The 19,530-nt window shown below is 39.1% G+C and overlaps 1 protein-coding gene across 7 annotated transcripts in view; it reads left to right on the forward strand.

Annotated features, from left to right (window-relative positions):
• Positions 1-19,530, forward strand: part of TMEM260 (transmembrane protein 260) — a 78,416-nt gene that overhangs the window by 45,716 nt on the left and 13,170 nt on the right. For 3 of the 7 annotated variants that reach the window (XM_054447811.2, XM_063651640.1, XM_054447813.2), the window contains exons 13-15: positions 7,349-7,525; positions 9,251-9,304; positions 10,876-10,966. In XM_054447811.2, coding sequence (XP_054303786.1) covers positions 7,349-7,525; positions 9,251-9,304; positions 10,876-10,966 — 322 coding nt within the window. Of the gene's footprint in view, positions 1-7,348; positions 7,526-9,250; positions 9,305-10,875; positions 10,967-11,429; positions 17,477-19,530 lie in introns of those variants that run through there. The other 4 variants (XM_063651636.1, XM_063651641.1, XM_063651637.1 and 1 more) reach the window with 3 other exon arrangements.

Genomic DNA, 19,530 nt, shown 5'->3' on the forward strand with positions numbered 1-19,530 from the left:
TAAAGGAAAAATACAGACAGATTAGCAAGAACAGCAAATAAGATCTTAGTACAATTCACAGAAATTGGAGATGTGCCTGCCTACTTGGAATCATTGCAGGTGGATGGCAAGCAATTATAGTTCCCCTGATCAGCACTATGGCCCCCTTTTAAGTGTAAAGCAAATGTTTTCAGGAATAATCACTATATAAAAATAGCTTAAGAATTTTTATAAAGGATAAGACATTTTCATAAATAAGAAAAACACCTACAGTTTATGCTAGGTGAGATAAAATATGAGAATTGTGAATTCTATACTTGAGAACATAAAATTATGTGTAGTTAGGTCAAGAATAAATAATTCCCCCGATGGTATAGTGTTGAACATTTCTTCTGCCATGAAGTGCTTGAGATTGTCCAGAGCTTGAAGAAGAAACACTTATTTCACGATTTATTTTTTCTTACAAAGAAGACTTCAGAATGTCTTTGTAAATCCCAAAGTTAAAATTATCCCTTGCTAAGAACATAATAATGTGGTATTTTGGGTGTTTAGAGCCTGAAGTTTATGTGGCTCATGGAGTAAATGAAAATAATGAGTATAAATGCGCTGTGAGAGTAACATTTAATTATTCTATTCTAGATAAAATATTAGGAACTATTAACATCCCCAAGTTGGCATTTTTGTGAATTTTCGAGAATTCAATCCCACAAGCATTTACTGAATGTCTGCTATGTTACAGCTTGTACTAGGCTCTGGCAGTAGAAAGATGAATGGGACTCAGTTCCAAATCCAAATAGAACACAATCTAGTTGTATACATACATAGATGTGAATACAACTAGCCATAATTTGGTGGGATAAGTTCTATACTATCAATGCCTTGTAAAGTGTCAGACATAGTAAATGCTCGATAGGTGTTTACTGAATAGATAGATGATTTAACTGACAACATATGCCAAGTATTCTGGCAGCATGGATAAGGAAGCCATTAATTCTGTTTGGGGACATTCATTCAGCATTTATTTAATAAAAATTGCATGTCCGAAATGTTCCAAGAACAATATGATGGAAGTATCGTATGCTCTTTGAGGAAACTCTAAACAACACAGAAAAGTGTAAAGATGATCAGTATCATCTGTCTCCCAAGGACAGCTGCTGTTAATATTTTGATAAATATTGTTGGATTCCACTCATCTTTAACATAAATGACTTATTTTTAAAACATACACATACTCATACATACTGTATTATATATAGCTGAGAAAAAAATATATATATTTTCTGTCCAATTTTTTTAACCTACCATTATATCATAAGCAGTTCCCCATGTATATTATTGTCATTGTTGGCTAATATTCTCATAAAATGCATAATAATTTAACAAATACTCTATTTTTGGGATATTCTCTCTGTTACTAGACTTTTGCTCTTATAATATACAATGATGATAAACATTCTGCCCCATAAAGTTTTGTTAATGTTTTTGACTAACAAAGATCGCTGCATAAATATGACTTATTTAATATCAGTTTTTAAAAGTTTTTAATTTTAAAAGTTTCATGTGCTTGTTACAGAATGAGAAATTTTTTTAAAAACTGGAGGAAAACATGGTCCTATTCACTCAAACAACACATATATAAAAAATGCATATTTTTTACAAAGATGAAAGCATAAGTGTCCAGTTTTTTATATTTACTATCATAAAACAATTTCCTTATGTTTTTACAAACTGTAAATACATGTACTGTAATTTAAAAATAATAAGCGAATAAAACTATTAGGAGATATTTAACATGATCTAATTTTAACTATAATAAAATTATACCTACAACAACTGCTTTTGTATATGTAGGGTTTTTTGTGGAGGGGCAGAATTTTAAATTATTAGTATAGATTCTCAGAAGTAAAATTACTAACTCAAAGGACATGCATTATTTAAAGGCATGTGATAGAGATATTTTCCCCCCAAAGGGATGGACCATCATCATATGAAAGTTATCTAAATGCGTACCTCTGAAAGGAAGCTAGCTAATGTTTAGTGAGCACCTATTATTTTATTTTTAACATGCAGTAATATTTACTTTTCTTTTTAGGGGGTGTGGTATACAGTTCTATGAATTTTAACCCATGTATACATTTGTGTAACCACCACAGCAGTCAGGACACAGAGCAGTCCATGATTCCATAAATTTTCTTGTACTGCTCCCGTATAATCATACTGTCTCCTCAGGCCTGACCCTGGCAACCACTGATCTGTTCTTCATTATTATAGCTTTACCTTTTCCTGAATGTCATATAAATAGAATCAAAGTATGTAACCTGTTGATATTGGCATATTTCACTTAGTGTAATGCCTTTGAGAACCATCCTAGTTGCTGTATATATCAATAGTTTATTCTTTTTGTTTCTAAGTAATATTTCATTGTATGGATGTACTGTTGTTTGTTTATCCATTTACTCATTGAAGGACAGTTGGGTTGTTTCCAGTTTGGGGCATTTATAAATAAGGCTGCTATAAACATTCATAAACAGGTTTGTGTGTGAGTATGTTTTCTGCATAGGGTTGGGATTGAGTTGTTTGTTTTCTTATTGTTGAGTTTTGAAAGTTCTGTATATATTCTAGGTACGCAACCTCTGTCAAATATGCAATTTGTAAATATTTTCTCGCAGTTGCTTGTCTTTTACAAGTGTCTTTTGCAGAGCAAAACTTTTTTATTTCTTTGAAACTCAAATCCAATTTTTTTCTCCTATGAATTATATTTTTGGTATCATATCTAAGAACTCTTTGCCTAATGCCAGATCACAAAGATTTTCTCATGTTTTCTTCTATGAGTTCTATAGTTTTGTTTTTGTGTTTGGATGTCAAATTGTCCTTACATTCTTTGCTACAAAGATTATCCTTTCTTCATTGCATTGTATTTGCACTTCTCGCTGTCTGTACAAACGAAAAAAAATCTTCTGGGGTTTTTTATTGGTTTTAACTTAATTCGTGTTTTTGTGACTTATCTTTTTTCATTCTTTTGTTTCTAACCAACCTATATCATATTTAAAATGGGTGTTTTATAGATAGCATATATTTGAGCCTTATTTTACTATCTCAGATATCTCTTTTTAATTGCTATGTTTACACCATTTGCATTTAATATAAATATTGATATGTTTAGATGTATGTCTACTATTTTATTATCTTTTTTTTAGATTAATTGACTTTTTGTATTTCTTTTTCTTTTTTCTTTTGAGATGGAGTCTTACTCTGTCACCCAGGCAGGAGTACAGTGGCACAATCTTGGCTCACTGCAACCTCTGCCTCCTAGGTTCTAGCGATTCTCCTGCCTCAGCCTCTTGAGTAGCTGGGATTACAGGCATGTGCCACCACCCCCAGCTAATTTTTGTATTTTTAGTAGAGATAGGGTTTCACCATGTTGGCCAGGCTGGTCTTGAACTCCTGACCTCAAGTGATCCACCTGCCTTGGCCTCCCAAAGTGCTAGGATTATAGGCGTCAGCCACCACGCCTGGCTGACTTTTTGTATTTCTTTTAAAAATGTTTATTGAGACTTTTTTACTATATCACTTGGTAAAGTTTTTGTTTTTGTTGTTTAGTGTTTTTTTTTTTTTTTTTTTGAAGCTGGTTGCTGTTGAGATTACAGCATACATGCTTAACTTTTCATGGTCTACTTAGGAGTAATAATTTACCACTTTAAGCAGAATGTGGAAACCTTACTGCCATATAAGTCTTTTACTTTTTGTGTTATATATTATGTCAGATAGGGTCGTTTTTATTTCAGTTGTCATACATATATTAAAGAACTTAAGAGAAAAAAAAGTCTACAATATTTATCAGATACTTACCAGATCTGTTGTTCTTTCTTCAATCCTGATATTCCACATTTTCATCTTGTATGATTTCCCTTCGTTCTGAGGATATTCCTTAAGCATTTCTTTTAAACCAAAACTATTAGCAGTGAATTCTCTTAGTTTTCCTTTATCTGAAAATGTCTTTATTTCACCTTCCTTTTTGAAGGATATTTGTGGAAATAGATTCTGGGTTGATAATGCTGTTTTCCTCAGCATTTTAAAAATGTTGCTTTAGGCTGGGCACAGTGGCTCATGCCTATAATTCCAGCACTTTGGGAGGCTGAGGCAGGATTGCTTGAGCCCAGGAGTTCAAGACCAACCTTGACTACATAGGGAGACCTTGTCGCTACAAAAAAATAAAAATAAAAAATTAGCTGGACGTGGTGGCACACACCTGTGGTCCCAACTACTTGGGCAGCTGAGATGGGAAGATTGTTTGAATGCAGGAGTTTGAGGCTGCAGTGAGCTATGATTGTGCCTCTGCACTCCAGCCTAGGCAACAGAGCAAAACCCTATCTCAAAAAAAAAAAAAAAAAAAAAGAAAGAAAAAAAAAAGTAAGTTAATTTTTTTGGCCTGTGTAGCTTCTAATTAGAAATCCACAGTAATTCAAATAATTGTTCCCCTAGGTGAAATCTATTGCTTTTCTCTGGCCATTTTCAAGACTTTTTATTTGTCTTTAGTTTTCAGCAGTTTGATGATGATATATTTTAGCATGGATTTCTTTGAGTTAACTTCTTTGGTGTTCGCCAAATTTCTTCAACCTGTAAGGTTGTATCTTTCACAAAATTTGGGAACTTTTCATACATTATGTCTTTAAATAATTTTTCCTGTTTCACAGTCTTTCTTTTCTCCTTCTGAGACTCTGATGAAATGAATTTAGACCTTTTGGTATTGTCCCACAGATGCCTGAACTCTGTGCTTTTTTTAATGTTTTTCTTTTTTTGTTTAAATTGTATCTTTTTTTTCTCTCTCTCTCTCTCTTCAAATACCCTGACATACTGTCTTGCCAAACTTATATTAAGCCATTTGGTTCCTTTTTATATATTTTACTTTTTTGTTGAGCTTCTCCATCTTTCCTTTTGTTTCTAGAGTATTTGCCCTTCCTTCTAGATGCATGCTGATAATAGTTGTTTTAAAGTCTTTGACTGACAATTCTAGCATTTGTGTCATCTTAGAATTGACTTCTATTGATTGTTTTTTCCCTTATGAGTTGAGATTTTTCTGGTTCTTCATATGCCGAGTAATTTTGGATTGTATCCTGGACATTTTGAATATTTGGGTCTTATTTAAATCCCAAGGAGAATGATGACTTTTTGGTTTGTTTGTTTAGCAAGCCCTTGGCCAGGTTAATCTCAGGTTTCAAATTCTGGCCTGCCTTCTGTGAACTGTGGTTGCAGTACCGGTTCTGTTTCCAAAGCATTTGCAGTGCTATTTGGATTAATCCCATGTGTGTGCTACTGTTACCAGCGGCAAGTGTGAGTTACTGGCGGCAAACCCATACAGGGCTGCAGCAACCTCAATTCTTGCCACCTCAGAAGAAAGAATTCACCTGAGGGGAATAAGACAGAAGGAGAGACCAAGGCACGTTTTATAGCAGGAGTAAAAGTTTATCAAAAGCTCTAAAGCAGAAATGAAAGGAAGGAAACTACACTTGGAAGAAGGCCAAGCAGGCGACTTGAAAGACAAGTGCCCCATTTGACCTTTGACTCAGGGTTTTATATTTTGGCATACTTCTAGGGTCTTGCGTTCCCTTCTCCCCTGATTCTTCCCTGGGGGTGGGCTGCCCAGATGTGCAGTAGCCTGCTAGCACTTGGGAGGTGAGAATGTGCAGTGTGGGCCAGGTGCGGTGACTCACCACCTGTAATCCCAGCACTTTGGGAGGCTGAGGCTGGTGGATCACCTGAGGTCAAGGGTTCAAGACCTGTCTGGCCAACATGGCGAAACCCTGTCTCTACTAAAAATACAAAGTTTAGCCAGGCATGGTGGTGCGTGCCTGTAATCCCAGCTACTCTGGAGGCTGAGGCAGGAGGATTGCTTGAGCCTAGGAGGCAGAAGTTGCAGTGAGCTGAGATCGTGCCACTGTACTCCATCCTGGGCTACAAAGCAAGACTCTGTCTCAAAAAAAAAAAAAAAAAAAAAGAAAAGAAAAGAGAGAGAGACTGTGCACTGTGTTTACTGGAGTTGTATGCATGCTCACTTGTGTTCTTTCCTCACTGGTGGAATGGCCCTAGAAGGTCATATACTGGTTAAACTCTGCTGTTTTGCCTCTTAGTGCACATGCTTGAGCCCACTCATTCAACTCCTGAGATCTTTTCGGGAAGCTGCTGATCACCAGTTTCAGGTGTTTCTATCTATTGGGAAACTGCCTTTTCCTGGTGCTGACTGTGACCAGTTACTATTTTAGAGAAGCAGTGTGACAACTGTCTGACCATCACCTGATGGTTGTCTGAAATTCCTGGTGGGGTTGGGGCAGGACAGCAGAGAGCCCTCTCCTGCCCTGCTCATGCCTGACTAGCTACCTGTGGTAACACTACCGGGTACCCAGTCTGGAACCTGGGTGGTGGTCTGCCCTGTGGTTAATTTTACAAACTCTGTTTAGGGTCAGACCTGTGCATGCTCAGCTCAGAGATAAGCTGAGGATACAACTTTATGGCATTGCTCTCTGCATCTCTCTCCTTTCTGTGGTCACCCCATTACTTTCCAACTTGCGGGGCCTTCCTTTTTGGTTCTCTAGCCAGAAAGCTGGAGCTTTAATTTCTTTCTTCTGCTGTGCCCTTCCTGTGACTGTGTCTGCATCTGGAGCCAGGCTGAAGGACAGAGAGAGAGAAAAAGCAATGGAGATTTGCCCCACTCTCTTGGAACCACAATGCCTCTGCTTAGAGAGAAGGGTTCCCCTCCCTCAGAGTTTTGGGTGCCTGCCAACCCACCACTACTATCACTATGCTGCCGCCTCCACTAATGCCACGGTGTTGCCTGGCACCTGGGAAAGGAGAGAAAGAAAAAGACCTGGGGGATTCCCTCCACTCTCTCCAAACCTTGGTCCCCTTTTCTACTTCTTGGGCTACAAAAAATGGGGGGACTTTTCTTGGAGCTTTTTTTGTCCTTATTTGAGACATACTTCTGAGTTTTAAGCTTCCTTTTTTCCCCCATGAGATGGGGGTCTCGCTGTGTTGCCCAGGCTGGTCTCAAACCCCTGGCCTCAAGCGATTCTCCTACCTCAGCCCCAAAGTGTTGGGATTACAAGTGTGAACCACCGTGTCCAGCCTCTATTATGCTTTGAGACTGTTAATTATATTAGATATCTCATTAATCTTCAACAGTTCTGAAAGATAGTTCCCATACCTCTTTCACAAGTGAGAAGACTAAACATAGGTAGTTAAGTAATTTTTCCAAAATCATATAGGTAATAAATGCTGGGAAAAAAATCTAAAAATGATCTTTCATGAATTATATTTACTTAACATTTAAGACTTTAAATTTTAAGTACATCATGTATTTTTCTGTTTCCAACAGAAAAGAAACATTTGTTTGCATAGGAATTCATGAAGGCGACCCAACCTGGAAAAAGAACTATTCACTTTGGCCATGGGGGTCTTGTGACAAATTAGTTCCTTTGGAGATTGTATTCAACCCTGAGGAATGGATTAAACTTACAAAAAATATCTATAACTGGACCGAAGAATATGGAAGGTATGAACAGCAGTTACATTTTGATGCATATAAACATAGCAGTTTTGAATACCCAAAAAAACTACTACATTTTGAGATGCCTTCTAATTTTTTTTATTTTTTATTAATTGTTAATATTGTTACTTGATACCCACAAAATACCATAAAACAACAGAAAGAGAACATGTCCTTCTCGCTCTCCTACTTACAGAACAATGGGGAGAGAGGAGGGAAGAGGGTGCTGGTTGTGTGGATACCATGATGGTTAGATGCCTGGCTCCTTCTACTTCCAAGTCTTTGAATGCCACATCGTCTACCATCCTATAGCTCATTACCCTAAAAGCAGAAGAGGTTCATTAACTGCAGTTGAACTTTAAAAGGCATTCTGTTTATGATAGTTTCCATATGTACAAACTTGTCATTTTTTTTTTCTTTAAGAATGGCAGATAACTTCTCTGTGAGGGAAGACTCAGCTTTGAGTAGCTTTGTTTTCAGTTTCTTTGCATCAATCTGGTTATGTTGTTGGGGCATTACTAGCTTTCCATTAAGCATTTCTACATAGAGCTTAATGTTTCCTATATAGAAAATGAGTCACTATCTAAGCTGCTCTTCCTATGGAGTAGTGATTCTTTTACTTGATTTCACACACACGCAGAGTCACTATCTAAAGAAATGTGCCTCCACTACCTACTTTTAAAATTATAATTTAAAGATTATATAACCTATTGCTTATAATTTAAGAGCAACAGACGAGATTATATTTTAAAATACTGTAAAGGTTTTTTGAAAAGTCAGTATGCACAAATACAGACCACGTTGTGTAACAGCCAGAGATGGATGATCAAAACACTCTGTGGCCGTCATAAGAAAAAGTCAGAACAGCTGACAACTAGTACACGTACATAACTCTGCTCATTATCCCCATTCTATCAAATATACATAGTAAGAAAATTTTTAATTAAGAGAAAGAAAAATCAAATGGCTTGGCCATTGTTCTTTGAGCAGCATCAAAGCTCCAGCAGTGATTTTCCAGGCCAGGAAAATCACTCTCTTCAGCCTCTCTTCAGGCTGATCCCCTTGTTTCACAGCTCTTTGGCTCTTATCTCTGTCCATAGAGTGACCTACACCTCACCTCTGCCCTGTTGCCATCTAACATATAGTTCTTATGAACGGCTGGCTCCCCAGATACTTTCAATGTCTTCCCATTAATCTTCTGTTTGCTCTCTTGAGGCATGGGAGCCCATTATGCAGATTAAGAAGATATTAAAACTCAAACTTCCTTATAATTCAACTTTTTTAGGAGAACAAGTTTATTAATTTGATCACTGTCAGTATTTCAAGATTCATCTTATTGGCCTTGTCAGATGATAAAACAGTTATGATGTATCCATTGCAAAAATGTGGATGATGGCTGGGCATGGTGGTTCACACCTATAATCCCAGTATTTTGAGAGGCTGAAGCAGGTGATCACCTGAGGTCAGGAGTTTGAAACCAGCCTAGCCAACATGGTGAAACTCCATTTCTACTAAAAATACAAAAATTAGCTGGGTGTGGTGGTGGGTGCCTGTAATCCCAGCTACTTGGGAGGTGGGGGCAGGAGAATCACTTGAACCCAGGAGGTAGAGGTTGCAGTGAGCCAAGATCGCACCATTGCATTCCAGCCTGGGCAACAAGAGCAAAATTCTGTCTCAAAAAAAAAAAAAAGTGGATGACAGAAAGATATTACTGTTTTCTTGTAACTACAGGTTTGATCCATCTTCTTGGGAATCTGTAGCCAATGAAGAAATGTGGCAAGCGAGGTGACTATTCTACATTTTTGTGTGTGCAGTCTATTTTTAATATGGCAGGGAAGTAGCCTATGGCACTTTTAATTTTGAGAGTAGGGGTGAGTAGTGATAATAAAAATAGCATTTATGAGCAATTATGTTTTTGAGGCACTGTACTAATCATTATACATGAATATTTAAGTTCATCCACACAATAACCTCTGAGGTTATTATGATCCCCATTTTAGAACAAACTGGATGTGGAAAGGCTACTTGTCCAAGGGCACACTACTGCTAGTGATGGAGTCCAAAGTTCACATCTGTTTGTCTCTGGAACACTCATCTCTCCTATGCTTTCTTGCCATAACTAAAGTGAGTGTAATCGATTGAGTAGATATTAATCATTACAACCTCGCCTCCATTTGTAATGTGCCTGTTAATTAGTTAAGCACTTACTCAGTACTTACTGGAGGCCAGGCACTGGGCTAGGCATTGAAGCTACACATATGAATATGACACAGTTCCTACCCTCATGAAGCTCATAGTCTAATGAGCAGACAGACATGTTAAAGGAGATTGAAACATTAATCTGATGGAGCCTATACTTTCCTGTAGTTCAGAGAGGAGAGATGTCATCCTGTCCTGTATGGAACATTTCATAGTGATGCAACGCTTTTTTTGGTTCCTGTCGTTTTTTTTCTTTTTTTTTTAAATCAAAATAACACTAACAAACTTTGGCATAAGTATTAATGTAAAAGTCCTAAGTAGTGCAGACGGAGTATCTTGTACATAGGGAATGCTTCCTTCAGCAAAAATGTATTGATGTCCAGTCTGAGCCAGGGACTGTGCACTGAGAACGGTTATGATATAAAGAGCTTACGTAAGTTTAAAGAGGTTTTTAAAGAGTGGTCAAGAAATACAGCTGCAGAATAATGATTGCAAATATATATATATATATACTATAGTGTATACAATAGTATTTTTGAATAAGTCGGAAAATAGCATATTTTAAGTTTTCATTGTAGTCATAGGGACAAATTCTTACTTTAAGGAACTGATCAAAGATATACCATATGTTTGCACAATTCACTGTGATTGAATGTGAGAAAGCGGGGAAGAAATCACATAAAAGAAGAAAGAGGTCATTATTTGCACAAGTATTGATTTAATTGGCATTCTGAATACAACCTGGATGAGTTCATGGGGTCTAAGGGTCTGGCCACCTTGGAAGAACTGGGCACACATGGCATGAGCTTCGTGATGGGTACCTTCAGGGATGTGTTGGCAAACTCAGCAGATTTCCCTTTTCCTGGCTTCTCTTGCATAACAATAACATACATTTGGAGGATGAACAATGTATAATAGTAATGATAAGTGTAAACTTTTTTTCTAAAAGATTTGGTCATTAGTGTGAATGCAGCATCTTGGTGGGTGGGTGGAGGGATTGTTGTTGGTTCAGAGCAAATGTCCATGAATATGAGAATTGAAAATAATACAATAAAGGATTTTGTACATCCCTTATCAGTGGAGAAGCCTGGAAGATTTAGCCCTGAATGTGCAATTGACTGTATGATTTTAATGAAGGTTCCTATCCCCACCACCAGGATGAAAACACCGTTCTTCATCTTTAACCTGGCAGAAACTGCTCACATGCCTTCAAAAGTGAAAGCTCAACTCTACGCTCATGCATATGACGTATGTTATACTTTTATATGTAGATATAGATATATTTGGTGGGAAGGTGATGGTGATTGTTCAGGATGGATAGAGGGTATATCACATTAGAATTTTTATTCTTTTATTTCTCTCTTAATTTGGGCGGTATAAAGCAACACATATGAACAAATCCTCAATTGTATCACAGTATCCAAAGTAAATGGCTGTGGTAGGCAGAATAATACCTCCCACCCAAAAAAGATGTCTATGTCCTAATCTCCACAACCTGTGAATATGTTACCTATGTAACAAAGCAGGGGTGGCGGGGATTAAGTTAGGTGTCTTGAGACGGGGTTATCCCAGATTATCCAGGTGGGTCCAACATAATCATAAAGGTCCTCATGAAAGGGAAGCAGGCAGGTCAGAGTCAGAGAAGTAGACATGATGCAGAAGCAGAGGGCAGAGAGAGAGAAACTTGAAGATTCTACATGCTGACTTGCAGATGGAGGAAGGAGCCAGGAGTAAAAGAGTGCAGGCCGCCTCTGGAGGAAGTTGGAAACAGAGTCTCCTCTAGAGCCTCCTGAAGGAACGCAGTCATGCTGGCTTTATGACTTCTCACCTCCAGAAGTGTGAGATAATAAATGTATGTTGTTTATTTGTTACAGTGGCAATAGGAAACTACTATAATAGCTTCATTTAAAACAAGTTCTAGCTGGTTACTCTGTCTGCAAAGGTCATGACCCTGGCTACACTTGAAATGATAGGGCCGTGGCTTGTTGAGATTTCACTAGAAGAGATAAAGAGTCATGGAGAGTGGCTCTGTCTTCTAACTGTGGCCCCAGGAAGCCAAACCAACCTTCGGAAGACACAACCACACTGAAGGTCTTGCACAAATGATGGTCTTGCACAAATTGGTCCTTTCTGATGGGAAGCGGGAGCAGATACAAGAGGCTTGCTGTGGCACTACTGTAACCAAGTCTCTGCTTTGCTGTGACTTACGGCACCGGCCACTTTGGATACTTGCAGAGTCTGCTCTATAGGAAACTAATATCCTGACAAGGGCCAATGAAAACAGAGGGTAGGACCTGTATATATGAGCAGCTGAGATATTTCTGCCATCTTTAGACTGCTGTGGTTCTACTCAGCCAGGACAAGTGTTTGGTGCTAAGACAAAATAGCATGGTGTCCAACCAGTATGACTAGTTTTACTCCTCAATTATGATCTCTGGTTCCTTATTTATTCACTTATTCATTCACTCACAAAGCATTTCTCGAGCACCCACTCCATAGCAAATAGTGTGTTGGAGACAATTAAGTCTTATCCCTGCTATCAAAAAGGTGGCAGGCTAGAGAGGGAGACAGAAGATCAAGTCCTCAGTCACAGTTCAGTCTTGTGAGTGCTGTGAGAGGCACACAAGGGTGCTACAGAAACCCAGAGCCCTGGACCAGAGCAAGCTGGGAAGTAGGCTGGTGAGGGAGGGAGGAAGGGAAGGCTTCCAGAGAAGATGTCATTGGAGTGTCATCTTGAAAGATCAGAAGGAGCTAACCAGCGAGATGGTAGGGCAAGGAAGTGAGAGAGGGAGGGGAAAGCAGTCCATAAGGAGCAAGCCATGGGGGCAAAGGCAGAACCCTCCGAGACACCCCACTTGAGGATACCTGATTATAGAAGGCAGCATGCTGGAGTTCTGTCTGGCAGTAGGGAGGCCCAGCTTCTAGGCACACTCTGCCATTAGTTGTCAACTGTGAGTCAATGAACCTTTCTAGGCCTTAATTTTTTTTTTCTAAAAAAGAAAAAAAAAAGGGCTTTAAACTTGAAAAGATCGCCTTTCATATCCTGTTCATATAATAATCCTGTTTATCTCTAATACCTTGTAATTCTATGAAAAACAAGTAGTATTTAGTTGGGAGAAATCTGAGACTTACTGATACTTTATATTCTCATCAGCTACCTCTTCCATGGTCAGTTGTTAGGCTACTACTAAAGCTCGTTTGTGGATTTATTGTCCCTTTGGGTCAGCAAGCTGTATTTTTTTTTCAGTGAATACAGATGATTGGTATCACCTTTGCATAGTCTCCAGATGTGTGACAATGTTTACAAGACAAATGAGGCCAATTACTTCATGGTAATTACTGAATTACCACCCCCAGTGCTAGTTTTTCAAGAATGTTCTCCTTAGGTGTAAAGAATATATTTTTGCTGTTTATATTATCCTACTCAATAGCTCATACAGAATATTAAGTTCAGGTGACTTAATAATTTAAGTGTGGTCAGGGAGCAGGGCAGGGAGTAGGCAATGCTATAGGAATAAATTGGATAATTTGAAGGTGTCTCCAACTAACAATACATCCACTAAGACTAATACCACAGCAACACATGTATATAGAGGAGGAAATACAATTCCACATAATGAAGAATGATGGGCTTCTTAAGATATGGTATATGTGACTTAATAGGACATCTAAAATAAGTTGATAATGTGTCAGTAACAAAATGTTCCAGAAAAAGGTAGCACAGTTGTCCTGCTGCCTGAAGACTAGTAGGTGGGTCATGAATGAGCCTCCATTCTCTGGAGCAGTTGGGGAAATGCTTCTGGAAGTATTGGCATCTATTTTGGACTTCAACACCTTGGTGCGGGGTGGTGGGTTGGGGATGGTTAATAGGTACAAAAATGTAGTTAGACAGAATGAATACAATCTAGTATTTGATAGCACAACAGGGTAACTACAGCCAACATTATGATACATTTAAAAATAACTAAAAGAGTATAATTGGATTGTAATACAAAGAAGGGATAAATGCTTGAGGTGATGGATACCCCATTTACTCTGATGTGATTATTATGCATGGCAGGCCTGTATCAAAATATCTCATGTACCTTATAAATATATACACCAACTGTGTACCTGCAAAAATTAAAGTAACAAACATCAAGCTAACAGGTATATATTTGTATAGAAATATGTATTATAGGAGGTGGAGCCAAGATGGCTGAATAGGAACAGCTCCAGTCTACAGCTCCCGGCATGAGTGACACAGAAGACGGGTGATTTCTGCATTTCCAACTGAGGTACCAGGTTCATCTCACTGGGGAGTGCCGGACAGTGGGTGCAGCGCACCATGCGTGAGCCAAAGCAGAGCAAGGCATCGCCTCACCCGGGAAGCACAAGGGGGCAGGGAATTCCCTTTCCTAGTCAAAGAAAGGGGTTACAGATGTCACCTGGAAAATCGGGTCACTCCCACCCTAATACTGTGCTTTTCCAACGGGCTTAACAAACGGCACACCAGGAGATTATATCCCGCACCTGGCTTGGAGGGTCCTACGCCCACGGAACCTCACTCATTGCTAGCACAGCAGTCTGAGATCAAACTGCAAGATGGCAGCAAGGCTGGGGGAGGGGCACCCACCATTGCTGAGGATTCAGCAGGTAAACAAAGCAGCTGGGAAGCTCGAACTGGTTGGAGCCCACCACAGCTCAAGGAGGCCTGCCTGCCTCTGTAGGCTCCACCTCTGGGGGCAGGGCACAGACAAACAAAAGGCAGCAATATCCTCTGCATACTTAAATGTCTGTGTCTGACAGCTTTGAAGAGAATAGTGGTTCTCCCAGCATGCAGCCTGAGATCTGAGAATGGGCAGACTGCCTCCTCAAGTGGGTCCCTGACCCCCGAGTAGCCTAAGTGGGAGGCACCCCCTAGTAGGGGCGGACTGACACCTCACACGGCTGGGTACTCCTCTTGAGACAAAGCTTCCAGAGGAATGATCAGGCAGCAGCATTTGCAGTTCACCAATATCTGCTGTTCTGCAGCCACCGCTGCTGATACCCAGGCAAACAGGGTCTGGAGTGGGCCTCCAGCAAACTCCAACAGACCTGCAGCTGAGGATCCTGACTGTTAGAAGGAAAATTAACAAACAGAAAGGACATCCACACCAAAAACCCATCTGTACGTCACCATCATCAAAGACCAAAGGTAGATAAAACCACAAAGATGGGGAAAAAACAGCAGAAAAACCAGAAACTCTAAAAATCAGAGTGCCTCTCCTCCTCCAAAGGAATGCAGCTCGTCACCAGCAACAGAACAAAGCTGGACAGAGAATGACTTTGATGAGTTGAGAGAAGAAGACTTCAGAAGATCAAACTACTCCGAGCTAAAGGAGGAAGTTCAAACCCATGGCAAAGAAGTTAAAAACCTTGAAAAAAATTAGATGAATGTATAACTAGAATAACCAATGCAGAGAAGTCCTTAAAGGACTTGATGGAGCTGAAAACCAAGGCACGAGAACTACCTGACAAATGCACAAGCCTCAGTAGCCAATGCGATCAACTGGAAGAAAGGGTATCATCAATGGAAGACGAAATTAATGAAATGAAGCGAGAAGTTTAGAGAAAAAAGAGTAAAAAGAAACGAACAAAGCCTCCAAGAAATATGGGACTATGTGAAAACACCAAATCTACGTCTGATTGGTGTACCTGAAAGTGATGGGGAGAATGGAACCAAGTTGGAAAACACTCTGCAGGATATTATCCAGGAGAACTTCCCCAACCTAGCAAGGCAGGCCAACATTCAAATTCAGGAAATACAGAAAACGCCACAAAGATACTCTTCAAGAAGAGCAACCCCAAGACACATAATTGTCAGATTCACCAAAGTTGAAATGAAGGAAAAAATGTTAAGGGCAGCCAGAGACAAAGGTTGGTTACCCACAAAGGGAAGCCCATCAGACTAACAGCTGATCTCTTGGCAGAAACTCTACAAGCCAGAAGAGAGTGGGGGCCAATATTCAACATTCTTAAAGAAAAGAATTTTCAACCCAGAATTTCATATCCAGCCAAACTAAGCTTCATAAGTGAAGGAGAAATAAAATCCTTTACAGACAAGCAAATTCTGAGAGATCTTGTCACCACCAGGCCTGCCCTAAAAGAGCTCCTGAAGGAAGCACTAAACATGGAAAGGAACAACCAGTACCAGCCACTGCAAAAACATGCCAAAGTGTAAAGACCATCAAGGCTAGGAAGAAACTGCATCAACTAATGAGCAAAATAACCAGCTAACATCATAATGACAGGATCAAATTCACACATAACAATACTAACCTTAAATGTAAATGGGCTAAGTGTTCCAATTAAAAGACACAGACTGGCAAATTGGATAAAGACTCAAGACCCATCAGTGTGCTGTATTCAGGAAACCCATCTCACGTGCAGAGACACATAGGCTCAAAATAAAGGGATGGAGGAAGATCTACCAAGCAAATGGAAAACAAAAAAAGGCAGGGGTTGCAATCCTAGTCTCTGATAAAACAGACTTTAAACCAACAAAGATCAAAAGAGACAAAGAAGGCCATTACATAATGGTAAAGGGATCAATTCAACAAGAAGAACTAACCTAAATATATACGCACCCAATACAGGAGCACCCAGATTCATAAAGCAAGTCCTTAATGACCTACAAAGAGACTTAGACTCCCACACAATAATAATGGGAGACTTTAACACCCCACTGTCAACATTAGACAGATCAACAACACAAAGTTAACAAGGATATCCAGGACTTGAACTCAGCTCTGCACCAAGCGGACCTAATACACATCTACAGAACTCTCCACCCCAAATCAACAGAATATACATTCTTCTCAGCACCACATCACACTTATTCCAAAATTGACCACATAGTTGGAAGTAAAGCACTCCTCAGCAAATGTAAAAGAACAGAAATTATAACAAACTGTCTCTCAGACCACAGTGCAATCAAACTAGAACTCAGGATTAAGAAACTCACTCAAAACCACTCAACTACATGGAAACTGAACAACCTGCTCTTGAATGACTACTGGGTACATAATGAAATGAAAGCAGAAATAAAGATGTCCTTTGAAACCAATGAGAACAAAGATACAACATACCGGAATCTCTGGGACACATTCAAAGCAGTGTGTAGAGGGAAATGTATAGCACTAAATGCCCACAAGAGAAAGCAGGAAAGATCTAAAATTGACACCCTAACATCACAATTAAAAGAGCTAGAGAAGCAAGAGCAAACACATTCAAAAGCTAGCAGAAGGCAAGAAATAACTAAGATCAGAGCAGAACTGAAGGAAATAGACACAAAAAACCCTTCAAAAAATCAATGAATCCAGGAGCTGGTTTTTTGAAAAGATCAACAAAATTGATAGACCACTAGCAAGACTAATGAAGAAAAGAGAGAAGAATCAAATAGATGCAATACAAAATGACAAAGGGGATATCACCATCAGTCCCACAGAAATACAAACTACCATCAGAGAATACTATAAACATGTCTATGCAAATAAACTAGAAACTAATCTAGAAGAAATGAATAAATTCCTGGACACATACACCCTCCCAAGACTAAACCAGGAAGAAGTTGAATCTCTGAATAGACCAATAACAGGATCTGAAATTGAGGCAATAGTTAATAGCTTACCAACCAAAAAAAGTCCAGGACCAGATGGATTCACAGCCGAATTCTACCAGAGGTACAAGGAGGAGCTGGTACCATTCCTTCTGAAACTATTCCAATCAACAGAAAAAGAGGGAATCCTCCCTAACTCATTTTATGAGGCCAGCATCATCCTGATACCAAAGCCTGGCAGAGACACAACAAAAAAAGAGAATTTTAGACCAATATCCTTGATGAACATTGATGCAAAAATCCTCAATAAAATACTGGCAAACAGAATCCAGCAGCACATCAAAAAGCTTATCCACCACGATCAAGTGGGCTTCATCCCTGGGATGCAAGGCTGGTTCAACATACACAAATCAATAAACGTAATCCAGCATATAAACAGAATCAAAGACAAAAACCACATGATTATCTCAACAGATGCAGAAAAGGCCTTTGACAAAATTCAACAACCCTTCATGCTAAAAACTCTCAATTAGGTATTGATGGGACGTATCTCAATATAATAAAAGCTATCTATGACAAACCCACAGCCAATATCATACTGAATGGGCAAAAACTGGAAGCATTCCCTTTGAAAACTGGCACAAGACAGGGATGCCCTCTCTCACCACTCCTATTCAACATAGTGTTGGAAGTTCTGGCCAGGGCAATCAGGCAGGAGAAGGAAATAAAGGGCATTCAATTAGGAAAAGAGGAAGTCAAATTGTCCCTGTTTGCAGATGACATGATTGTATATCTAGAAAACCCCACTCTCTCAGCCCAAAATCTCCTTAAGCTGATAAGCAACTTCAGCAAAGTCTCAGGATACAAAATCAATGTACAAAAATCGCAAGCATTCTTATACACCAATAACAGACAAACAGAGAGCCAAATCATGAGTGAACTCCCATTCACAATTGCTTCAAAGAGAATAAAATACCTAGGAATCCAACTTACAAGGGATGTGAAGGCCCTCTTCAAGGAGAACTACAAACCTCTGCTCAACGAAATAAAAGAGGATACAAACGAATGGAAGAACATTCCATGCTCATGGGTAGGAAGAATCAATATCATGAAAATGGCCATACTGCCCAAGGTAATTTATAGATTCAATGCCATCCCCATCAAGCTACCAATGACTTTCTTCACAGAATTGGAAAAAACTACTTTAAAGTTCATGTGGAACCAAAAAAGAGCCCACATTGCCAAGTCAATCCTAAGCCAAAAGAACAAAGCTGGAGGCATCACACTACCTGACTTCAAACTATACTACAAGGCTACAGTAACCAAAACAGCATGGTACTGGTACCAAAACAGAGATATAGACCAATGGAACAGAACAGAGGTCTCAGAAATAATGCCACATTATCTACAAATATCTGATCTTTGACAAACCTGACAAAAACAAACAATGGGGAAAGGATTCCCTATTTAATAAATGGTGCTGGGAAAACTGGCTAGCCATATGTAGAAAGCTGAAACTGGATCCCTTCCTTACACCTTATACAAAAATTAATTTAAGATGGATTAAAGACTTACATGTTAGACCTAAAACCATAAAAACCCTAGAAGAAAACCTAGGCAATACCATTCAGGACATAGGCATGGGCAAGGACTTCATGTCCAAAACACCAAAAGCAATGGCAACAAAAGCCAAAATTGACAAATGGGATCTAATTAAACTAAAGAGCTTCTGCACAGCAAAAGAAACTACCATCAGAGTGAACAGACAACCTACAAAATGGGAGAAAATTTTCGCAACTTACTTATCTGACAAAGGGCTAATATCCAGAATCTACAATGAACTCAAACAAATTTACAAGAAAAAAAACAACCCCATCAAAAAGTGGGCGAAGAATATGAACAGACACTTCTCAAAAGAAGACATTTATGCAGCCAAAAAACACATGAAAAAATGCTCATCATCACTGGCCATCAGAGAAATGCAAATCAAAACCACAAGGAGAATACCATCTCACAGTCACACCAGTTAGAATGGCAATCATTAAAAAGTCAGGAAACAACAGGTGCTGCAGAGGATGTGGAGAAATAGGAACACTTTTACACTGTTGGTGGGACTGTAAACTAGTTCAACCATTGTGGAAATCAGTGTGGCGATTCCTCAGGGATCTAGAACTAGAAATACCATTTGACCCAGCCATCCCATTACTGGGTATATACCCAAAGGACTGTAAAT

The sequence above is a fragment of the Pongo pygmaeus genome, chromosome 15 (genome assembly GCF_028885625.2).
Source record: "Pongo pygmaeus isolate AG05252 chromosome 15, NHGRI_mPonPyg2-v2.0_pri, whole genome shotgun sequence".
NCBI lineage: Eukaryota > Metazoa > Chordata > Mammalia > Primates > Hominidae > Pongo > Pongo pygmaeus.